General features: G+C 30.0%; 1 protein-coding gene across 1 annotated transcript; it reads right to left on the reverse strand.

Moving 5' to 3' along the window:
• Nucleotides 1–4,458: 4,458 nt before the first annotated feature.
• Nucleotides 4,459–9,633, reverse strand: LOC112716295 (flavonoid 3'-monooxygenase). Its single transcript, XM_025768171.2, has 3 exons — nucleotides 9,104–9,633; nucleotides 5,977–6,435; nucleotides 4,459–5,400 (listed from the first exon to the last, which is right to left on the reverse strand). The coding sequence occupies exons 1-3, from the start codon at nucleotides 9,548–9,550 to the stop codon at nucleotides 4,753–4,755; spliced, it is 1,554 nt and encodes a 517-aa protein (XP_025623956.1). The 5' UTR covers nucleotides 9,551–9,633; the 3' UTR covers nucleotides 4,459–4,752.
• Nucleotides 9,634–11,920: the final 2,287 nt, after the last annotated feature.

The following is an 11,920-nucleotide window of genomic DNA, read 5'->3' on the forward strand; positions in this document are numbered from 1 at the left end:
ACTTGTATTTGAATAACGTGAAAAAATAGAATTGAAATTAATGCATTCAAAGATATTGAGAATTTTGAATTATAAAAAAAATGAGAAAAAAATGGTGAAGGGACTAGTTTGGTGCACGTCTGCACGACATTTAATTTCAGGGACTAAAATGAGTCATTTAATACAAAGCGAGAGACTAATTTGGTGGACAAATACAATGATGACATAATACAACATGTGGACAAATATTGTTGCGACACGTGGCACAAACGGACACGTGACCAAATAGCATTGTGACGCATGACACAACCATCCACATTAGCATGCCACGTGTCACTGGTCACCATATCATCATACCATTACACGTGGCCAAATCATGGAGTGAGACGTGTCACTAACAGCCCACATCATCACGTCGTTAATGGAAATAGACAGGGCCTAACGTGGTGCACTTTTGTCAATCTCAAGAACGTAATTAGTGCAATTGGAATTTCAGGGACCATTTTGGGGGTTTAACTCACATTACCATGAGTACAAGACTACAAGGGTAACAACTAACAACTAATTAAAAAAAGGGTAACAACTAACAACCTATTGATATTTTATTTTGAGTTTGGGCAAATTCTTTTAAGGAGTTAAATCTCAAACTGGTCCTTAAACTTGCAATTGAGCCTCAAAATTGTTCTCGAACTTAAATTTGTCCTTAAATTTAATGGTCTTAGTGATTGGATGGAGACCACGCTGAACTTGTAAACGTAGTTCGTTTTCTTTTTAGTCTCTAAATATAACTAAAACGATGTCGTTTTGAGTATTGAGAGAGATTTAATGTGTTAGTATTATTGTGCCTCTGTCTCTCATGAAGTCTTTTCTTCCTCCCCAATTCACAAAGCTTTTGTACCATAATCCTAGTAGTTTCAGGTATCCTAATCGAATCTAACAACACATATCCACCTCTATCACTACCACCATCGAATTTAATGTAATACTCTCATTATCAGAATGTCACGCTTCCAGCTGCGCCACTATGATAGTTAGGATATTACGACGACTTCTATACTTATTAACAATAAAACATGAGCCTTTAACTCGAATACCGGATTGCTATTTCTTTGAGAAATCGAAAATTCTTTTTATTTGATAACAGATATGCATATACATATACACAAAATTTTTTATACAAGTAACTTACAAATGTTAGATACATACATATCATACAACCGCTCTTACAAAATTATAATGACAAAGGCGAGGAAAAACTATGACGAATACATATACAAACAGAAACAATACAGCTAAGGACATATATAAAAAAAAGAATTTTCGATTTCTCAAAGAAATAGTGATCCGGTATTCGAGTTAAAGGCTCATATTTTATTGTTAATAAGTATAAAAGTCGTCGTAATACTCTAACTATCAGAGTAACGCAACCGGAAGCGTAATATTCTGATAGTGAAGGTGTTACATTTAACATACTTCCCATTAACCCCTTGGCAAGCATACAACACATCCCTAACCAAAACCTCTTTGAAAACATCATTCTCTTCCCTAACCAAATTGACAAAATGTCTAAATGCAAGCTTGCGCTTATTCTCGGAATCCTTTGAAACTAATAGAACCTCATTAACCTAATCATTTTTGTTATTATCCCCCATAGGCTTTTACCCTTGTCGAAATTGGCATTGTCTTAGAGGAACAAATTGGACAAGAGGTTAGAAAGATTCTGAAATTTTGCACCTTTGTGATCTTTGGAGATGATCTTGATAAGGTAGATGACCGTCCACTTGTTGTTGATGCTGCCAAGCCCGTCTTGGAGGAGAACTTGGCAAAGGAGAGAGCGAGAGAGGAGCTTCCGTGGTAGGCGAGGCGGCACGCGTCAGCGATGCAGCAGCGTCAGGGGCGACAGAGGGGGTGAGCCGGTTGCAAAGGATGCATTGGGCATAGCAGAAGGAGTTGATGAAGTGAGGAGAGTTAAGGTTGGCTTGGAGTTGGTGGTGATAGAGCTGTCATTGTTGGGGGAGGATGAGAGGAGGCGTATTATGAGTTTTCGTATAGATCTAAAACCTTCAGTTGTATTTAGGCGCTAAAAAGAAAGTGATGACATTTACAAGTTTGTGTGGCTTTTGTCCAACTATGTTATCAATTTATCGTTGGAAAATACTCTAGGGACGACTGTTGTTAAGTTTAGGAATAAATTTGGAGCAATTTTAAGTTTATAGACGAAATCGAGACTCGACTGCAAGTTCAGAAATCACTTTGAGATTTAAATATCTTTTAAGAGATACAATTTTAAAATAGTAAAAATTTGAAGGTTTTCCGGCGTTTGTAACTATCTCTACGATTCATTAAAATACTCTCGCTAAATAGCCTTGAGTGCATTTTATACTAGAATATTTAGAGTTACTTTCTTCCTTTTTTTCTTATCACTTGGGAGCTGTACAAGATCATTGCCGAAGACTCCTGGTTGAGACTAGAAACATTATATTACTTTGTGTGGTTCTAATTGTAACAGAATTTAGTGAAGAATAGTACTTGCTGTTTTAATTTTATTTAATTTACTGCTTGAACAAATTTAGTTATTCAGAAATAATAATAATAATAAGAGAAAAAGATAAATTAGTCGCTGAACTTTTATTTTGTGGACAATTTCATTTCTTAGAATTAGAAAATATAAAATCGTCCCTCACTATTCAAAACGCATGATGGGTGGGTCTTCTCGTATAAAGTGTTTCCTGAAACGTAACAAAAATTGTTTATGTGGCGCTTATTTGACATTTGTAAAAAAGCTTTTGAAACAACCATCATCGTTGTATTTTGTGAAAGCACAGAAATTAGTTTTTATATTATAAAATTACTTTGTCCAGTTTGTATTTTGTGAAAAAGCTTTCGTATTAGTTTTAAAAAGAACAAAGGAAATCAAACTTGTATGGTTGTTCCACTAATTATTTAGCATATACAAAAATTTCTAATTAATAAAATTTAATAAATTATGAATATGAAATTCTATTATTTCAAATTGATAAAAAATTGTCAATAACAAATGATTCTAATTTTATTAATTTTATATAATTATTAGGAATTTTTGTTCCGAGAATTCTTTAAGTGTGAGTGTGATTGTATTTTTAAATATTCTATAAATATTATATGAAAAATAGAAAAAAAATATATAATAAATTTTTATTTGAATAAAAATTATTTATAAAAATTTTTATTTTAAATAATAATTTTTAAACATTAAAAACTCAAAAAAGTTCATTATTAACGAAAATTTAAACTAATATAAAAGGTATGCCATTCAGTCCAATCCAAAAATTTGGCAATTATATCTCTGACAAACAAAAAAAAAACCTTTATCAATACTAATCATGGCCACTAATCTAATTTAAAGGAGATAAAAGCTGTAGAAGCATTGAAATTTTCTACATGCCTCGATGCCCTTCTTGTTATATATGAAAATAATTCTGTTAGAGAGACAATGAGAAATCAAATAACGAAGAATCTAAACAATTCTTTATCGGTCATTATTGTCTATTCCTGTAGACTCCTCCTCTATCACCATTGCGGGATCGTCATCAAACAACCATGTAATTATTAAAATAATCATTCGGCTACCCAGTGAAATGACCATCCAACATTGTTAATTGTATATACTCAAACTGAATCGAACAAAATAGCCATCCAATTAAGAATTAATAACAATCTACATTACTAATGAATTGAACATCCAGCACTTTTGCGAGGTGGAGAGATTCGACGGCGACGCATGGAGGCAGGAGAGGAGATCCGGCGATAGAGTAGCCACGCAATGACAACTTCGACTAGGTGAGATTGCGAATCTACTCTGTGGGCTTCCAACCCGAACGCGCAGCAACCAGAGATAGAAGAGGAGAAGGAGTCAAATCGGTGGGAGGAAGGGCGATGTCGATGAAGTGCGGCACAACAGCAACAACAGCGCGAGGGAGAGGACAGATGACAAGGATAACGTGCGTCTCAAATGGCGCGACAGAAGGCGGAGGCCTGCACGGCCGGTGGCGGGTGGGCAGTGGTAACAAGGACGTACGGGGCTGCTGCGGTATGATCTCCCGTTGCTACGGTGCGCAAGTGAAACGTGAAGAGGCTGGGCGTCGTCGGCGGGAGATTGGACGGTGTCGGCGAGAGGATGGGCGTCGGCTAGGTGGTGTCAGACCAGACAATGAAAAAGTGCAACGACACCGAGATAACTCTGTAGACCGAAGATTACAAATGGAGAATGAAAGGCTAATGTGATATTAAGAATAACTATGTCAATTATAATTTGGTTTAATAATAAATCTTTATTTTTTTTTAAATTTCAGAATCTAAAATTAAAAATAATTAATTAATAATCTAATTTATAATTTTAATTTTAATTTTTTTTATTCAATTTTTTACATTGTTTAATATTCTCTCGTTTCTGTATTTTTCCACCTAAATGATTCTAAACAAATTGCCATGCGTGATGCGTTGGAGAGGAAACATAACCACACTATATTTATACGCCCAAAATTACACATCATCAATAACAGTACAGGGTAAAACTATCCCTCTATAATCATTATTCACAATGTATCTCTCCTTTACTACTAAACAATCAACACACTATTTCTCTCCTTATAGTTATGTGTGAACCTTAATTTCCACTCTCTTAATTCTACGGTATAGTTTTTATAATCTTTACCATAGAATTTCCAAACTATTATACTCAAAAGCTTTATTTTGTGAATATTTTGGGCCTGAACGTCTTTGAATCTTAATGAATTATTCAGATGATGAGTACACATGTGAAGAAAGCCTGGGCTTTGGATGAACCGAAAGAGGCAAAGCTCTTTGAAGGGTAAGCCCATATGCTTCATCCATGTTGAGGTCCTCCTGTTTAAGCCCACCCTCAAGCTCCCAATCAAACGAGTGGGCCAAGGTTGCTGTCAAGAGTTGAACCATTCTAAGCCCAAGAGTCATCCCAGCACATATCCTTCTGCCAGCACCAAAGGGAATGACCTCAAAGTCATTCCCCCTAACATCAACATCAGCCTTCTCACCACCCTTTAGGAACCTCTCGGGCCTGAACTCCAATGGTTCAGCCCATTCCTTTGGATCACGGGCTATGGCCCAAACATTGACCAAGAGCGTTGCACCCTCTGGGATGTGGTACCCGAAGATCTCACAGCTCTTTGCTGCCACTCTTGGGAGGGAAAGTGGGGTTGATGGGTGCAAACGGAAGGTTTCTTTGATCACTGCTTGAAGGTATGGCAAATTGGGCAAGTCCTCTTCTGTCACGTGCCTTTCCCTTCCTACAACACTGTCTAATTCTTTCTGGACTTGGCCCATGATTCTTGGGTTCCTTATTAGTTCTGCAATGGCCCATTCTGTAGTGCTTGATGATGTGTCTGTTCCCGCAGTAAACATATTCTGCAAAATAAATAAAAAAAAATGAACTTCACATTTGCAATGAATTAGTTTTTGATCTATCGGTTTAGAGGATACTGTAGATAAACAAATAAATAAATAAAAATAAGTGTTCTAGAGATATTTATTAGCAAATATTTTTTTTAAAAATTGTTTTACTTATTGATAAGGTTGACAACAAACAATAACACAAGTCCAATGTACATCTTGGCTAAGAAATTCATAAACCGATTACGTGGAAAAATTCAAGCTCCTAATAAATTAGGTTGGTTGTTTGTGGTTCCTTTCAAAGGTGTCAATAATCATCACTTAAGCTAGAAACATCATTGATTTTTCAATAAATGTGGGCAATCTAAGTGCCTGCAAATGTCGACCAGGTTGCTTTCAAGAAATTTCAATAAATTCATAATGAGCTAACCTTTCAACGTACCAATTTATTATGAGTTAATTTTTAGTACACTAATATTACAATCATATTTCTAAGTAATATATTTAAAATTCTTTTCTTTACAAGTATATGAAAATAATTTCCATTTATGATAAAAATATTTATGTTGAAAAAATGAAGAGAGTAAATACCAGAAGCAAAGCTTTGATCTCGGTGTCTGTGAGTTTGGTGCCATCATTATCGTCGGAAGCCTCTTGAAGTGACAACAAAGTACTCAACATATCCTTATGGTTCTCACTTTTGTTGGGATTCTTCTTGTGCTCCTCAACAATGCTTGTTAAGAATGAATCAAACCTCTTATGCAATCTCTTCATCTTGGCTTGGACCCCTTGAAGGTCTAGCCACTCCAAACAAGGAATAAAGTCACCAATGTTGAAGACTCCAGCCAAAACCATAACCTCCACCACCATTGATTTGAACTCATCAGCTCTTGGATCACACCCACCATTTCCATCATTGAACACTCTCCTTCCTATCATTACCCTGGCCAATGCATTTGTGGTGCATACGTTTAACAGTTGTCCTAAGTTCACAGCTTTTGATGTGTTTGTGCTACTTGCTATGTTCTTGGTCAATCTTGCAACCTCTCCCTACAAATTTATTATGAGGTTCATTAGCATTAATGAATGAGAAATTATTGGGTAGTAATTTTTAGTGTTTTTGGCTATCATTTGATCAGTACAAATATTAAATTATTTTTAGTAAATAAATTTTATTAATTTATGTATTTAAATTCTGAAAAATATAAGTGTAAATTGTATTGATTTATGTCTGTGAATTCTAATAAATATAAGTTCAAAATATATACTTTTTATATATAAAATTTCTACCAATATAAATGTAAATTATTGTTGATTAAGTATTGACAAAAATTGATAATATTTATTGGTCATATAACATTATTTTTAATTAATGCCATTGTTTGAGAATGAAATATATATTACGGAAACCTGCTAAATAATTTTTTTAATTATATATATATATATTAGTAATTCTCTTATTTCAGTATAATATTAATGCTCCACGTAACAATATTATTAATTAGTAGTTTTGAATTTTTTGCTACATTTATTGTGTACAAGGACTAATGTCTTGCAAGTTGCAAAGCCAAACCTAACTTTATGGCTCAAGAGTATGCTATGCATTATTACATAGGTAGATCAGAGCCAGTTTATTTATAGATATATGACTTTGATTAAAAAAAAAAATGACATGTTCTTTAGGTGGATTGTACTCTATGTCCACCAAGTAGACATGTCCCAATTTTTTTTTTTTTTTTTTGTAGATTTTCAAAAGTTTAGACAGGTTAGATATTTGATTATTTTGTAGTCTACAAAAATTAGAGTAAGCTTTCAAATAATTCAAGGAGTATTTATAGAAGTAATCATAAATTAATTACGAAAAAAGTCATTCACATGTACTGTTTATTTATTTTTAATATATATTTTGTATTTCAATATGTATATATAGGGGTGACAATGGGACGAGTAGGGATAGATTTTTGTCTTACCTGATCTCGTCTAGTCTTACAATAATTTGCATAGAATCCGTTATATTTTTACTCATAAATAGTAAAAGGTTAAACTTTAACCCGTTTTTGTGGGTACCCTACCTATTTTTATAATTATTAAAATCTAACTGATAAAATTAAAATTAAATTTCTTAATATTATATATATATGATTAATTTAATAGTTAATTTTTTTTACTCTTATAATTATTAAAATTTAACTGATAAAATTAAAATTAAATTTCTTAATATTATATGTGTATGATTAATTTAATAGTTAATTTTTTTTATTCTTGTTTCGGTTTTATATATAACCTTCTCTTTCACAAGTATAATTTCCTTTTTAGAAGTTTGTATATAAAAAGATTAAAAGCAAATAAATTATATTTCCAGTTTTTACCTTTTTACAAAGGCATACAATAATATTTCTCAATATAAGGTCATGATTGGGTTCACCTGTGGCGAAATCTTTAACTTCTATTTTGCTCTAGATATAACCAATGGTAAAAGTGTCTAATATAAATCATGAACAATAATATAAAAAAAATTAGTTATGTTATAGTAATATTTGAATATTTTATTAATATTAAAATATAAATTAATTTTTTATTAATTTTAGTGTTTTTAATTATATAAATATTTTAGATAATTTTTTATTAATAATTAATAATAATATTATTTCAAATTTATTTTTAAAATAAACAACAAAATAAAATTAAATATATCAATATATGTAATTATATTTAAGTGTGTTAAATACAATTTGAAGAAAATACTCGATGAGTATCCAAATATATCACGTGAATATGATAATTCAACAAAAATATATTAGGCAAATTATTTTTATTTCAGAAAAAAAAAGTAGAATTAGTAAAGAATTCAATGTGTGGCCTACGGCAGTTGTCCACTTCTCCCTTATTACAGAAGTTTCGAATTCAATGTACGAAATTTCTAGACAGTGCCACAGCTAGCTTCTTTGTATGATTAATTCATTCCAATCCCACATAAGCACACAGGATATTTATTTTTCTGAAATACGATCTATAATACTTATATTTTTTCCTAAATTAAATAGTTAGATTTAAATTTGTTATTCTCAGTTTTTACAATAAAATTGTTTTAATCATTCAAGAATAAATTATTTATATATATTAATAGTACATAATAAATCTAACTATCATACTATGTAAATTAACTATCAATATAAAATATATATTAAAAATAAATTAAACTATATATATTTATATATAATATAAATATATTAGTAATTAATTTTAATGGTTAATTTTATAAAAAAAATATTTTTGTAAAGCTAATTACATGCATGTTAAACACGTAAAATAATTGTTTTATACTTTTATTAGTCGTCAAGTATGTCATATATATTTTATAAAAATATTTTTTTTTCGATTCTAACAATCAAATTAAAAGCATCTATCATAAGGATTATTTATACCAAGTTTCTGAAAATTGAACATCAATAGAGGCATAATCTAGCAACCTCATTCTCGGGTTCATTTTAAACTTTACATACTGTACGTTAATTACTTTGATAAAAATTATATCAAATCATTTTGAACTGCCATAAAATTTCATAAACATATTTTTTATAATGTCTAAGCTTTTAATTCAATATCATTTGATCCTAATATATATTTTTTAGTTTAAAAATAATCAATATTGCAATATTATTTGGTTTCATTGTAACAATTATGACATATGTGCAGCAAGAAAAGGTGGTTAATTAACCTGACGCAAGTGTTTGAAATCATCCAAAGCCTTGGCAGAGAAAAGATGAAGAGAGCTAATTTTCCTGAGCATCCTCCACCTTGGTCCGTACGGTGCAAACACAAGATCTTGATAGTTATATGCTATGTACTTTGCCCCTGCATTTGGGGGCCTGCTACTGAAATTGGCGTCGTGCACCTTCAAGAACTGCTCCGCTACTTTCGCGGATGCGGCCACCACCACGTCTACCATCCCTAGTCTAAGATGCATGAGAGGACCATGCACTTTGGCTAGGGCTGCAATAGCGTGGTGGGGCACCGGGCCCAAGTGTGGTAAGTTTCCTATTACTGGCCAGGGCTTTGGGCCCGGGGGTAGTGGTAACGACGGCCGGGTAACAAACTTGACGATACGGTATATGAGGATTGCCAAAGCGATTGTGGCAAAGCCAATACTCCATGAAGACACCATGGTTTTGGGTTTGGATCAAGAAGATGATGATTTGTTTCTCAAAATGTCTCACCCTTGGTGATATATATAGGGAAACTTCCATTTTCCTTTTTATTCCTTTTAAAATTTCTTGACATCTATGATTAATGTTAGACGTAGACTTAACTTGATCTTGTCAAAGACGTACCTAAAAAAGTAGTTACAAAATTCGATTATGCTATATGTACATCAAAATCAGTCATTAAAGTCAGTTACAAGTATAAAATATATATTAAAATATAAAAACATATTAAAAATAAATTAAATTATACATATATTTTTATTAGTGATCGATTTTAGTGTATGTCCAAACAATATTTTTATACTAAATTAACTATTATATATTTATATATAAATATAAGTATTATTTAACTTATTTTAATGTGTATTTTATGTTTTAAAATATATTTTATATTAAAATACTATATATACACAAAACATTAACTAAAAAATTATTTACTATATATTTATATATAAATATATATAGTATATAATTTATTTTTATATATTTTTATATTTTAATATGTATTTAATATTAATAAGTATTGGTTTGATCATTAATATTTTGTGGACGTAGAATATGATTGATTCGATATAAGTAACTGATTTTTTCTTAGTTATATTTTTTTAAATTATAAATTGAATTAAAAAAAAAGAGGTAATTTTTCACTAAAACGAATTTATTTCCAGAATTATTTTATTCAATGGATCTTAGTTATTTCCAGAATTATTTTATAAATAGATGAAATCTCATGCAATAAAAATTAAAAAGTGGTGGAGTGGGAGTGACATGCCACAAGAGCCATTCGTAACGATCGAGTTAATCACAATAAAGAATATTAGAATAAGTGAGGAAAAAAATTAGGGGATAAAGTCCCAAAAGAGAAGGGAGGTTAGTTAAGGCTAGCTAATCGGTTTTTCTTCCAATCTTATTGACAAAAGAAATTTTGGTGGATAAAAAATATTTTCAGCTGGTGAGTGGAGGTGACAAGTAGACACGTTATAATCTTGTTATAATTTTTCTTTTAAAATAATAATAACAATAATAACACAGTATATATATTGTTATTCCTAATATTTAAATTTAAGATCTTTTAACTAAAATATAAAATATGTACTGCTTTGATTAATTTTATATTTAGGGTAAAGTATATTTTTTATTCTTGAACTTTAGTAAAAGTATCAAAAATATTCTTAAATTTTATTTTATTTTAATTTTGTCTCAAAATTAATTTTTTTTTATAAAATTTAGAACAAATTCAACAACAATTATATAAGAACAAATTATGCATTATTATTGAATTGGTCTTAAATTTTTAAAAATTTAACTATCGAAGATATATTTAATATAAATCGAACTTTTTGAAATAAAATTGAAATAAAATAAAATTTAAAGATATTTTTAAAATTTTTATCAAACTTCAAAGATAAAAAATATATTTTACTCTTATAGATAATATGTACTACTTTGGTATCCATTTTTACCTTCAACCCCACATTTTTATAACATGAACTTAAAATAATAATAATAATAATAATAATAATAATAATAATAATAATAATAATAATAATAATGTGTGCATATATATAATCTTATAACAAAAGGAAAAGTTTAGTGACAGAAAATATAGGTTGAATAAACTTACGTTGGTACGTATAATAAGTTGATGATTCTATTATTAACAGAGAAAAACTGGAAAAAAAAAATGGTGAAGTAGGGGCATTCCTTGTGAGAAGATCGGGTAGGTAAAATAAACGGTGGTTGTGGTGGAAAACGTGGCTTTGATACTTCACTTTCACATGTATTAATGTTAGGTGCATACATCACTCGTGATCGTTGATATTTCGTTATACCCTACAAAACTTAATTAATTGGTTTCGTTTATTATTTTAGATTTTTTTTTTTTTGAGATCTATAGATCTACAAGAAAAAACAATATTTATAATAAAAAAAATTGTTATAAAAAATCGAAATTTTAAAACAAAAAGATTTTGTAACAACAAAAGGAGCCGTATGTATAACAAAAAATAGAACTATTACAATTCAAGGTAATATTTTGTAACAATTTTTTTTTATATAAAAAACCAAAAGTCGTTATAAAAATGATAACAAATTTTAACCTTCAAAATATTGTTTGTGACATTATATTTTTTTTATCATAAAATTTTGTTATAAAATGTAACTTGATTTTGTAACATTTTTTTAGTTACAAAACACTTTATTTTGTGATAATTTTTTAATACAAATTACACGCATAATTTGCCAAATTATATTATTTTTTAATTAATTAATATATTAACTAATTTACTCAGCAAGTCAATATTCATATATATAATATATAATAATATAGA

This window comes from Arachis hypogaea, chromosome 10, assembly GCF_003086295.3.
Source record: "Arachis hypogaea cultivar Tifrunner chromosome 10, arahy.Tifrunner.gnm2.J5K5, whole genome shotgun sequence".
NCBI classification, from domain to species: Eukaryota; Viridiplantae; Streptophyta; class Magnoliopsida; order Fabales; family Fabaceae; genus Arachis; species Arachis hypogaea.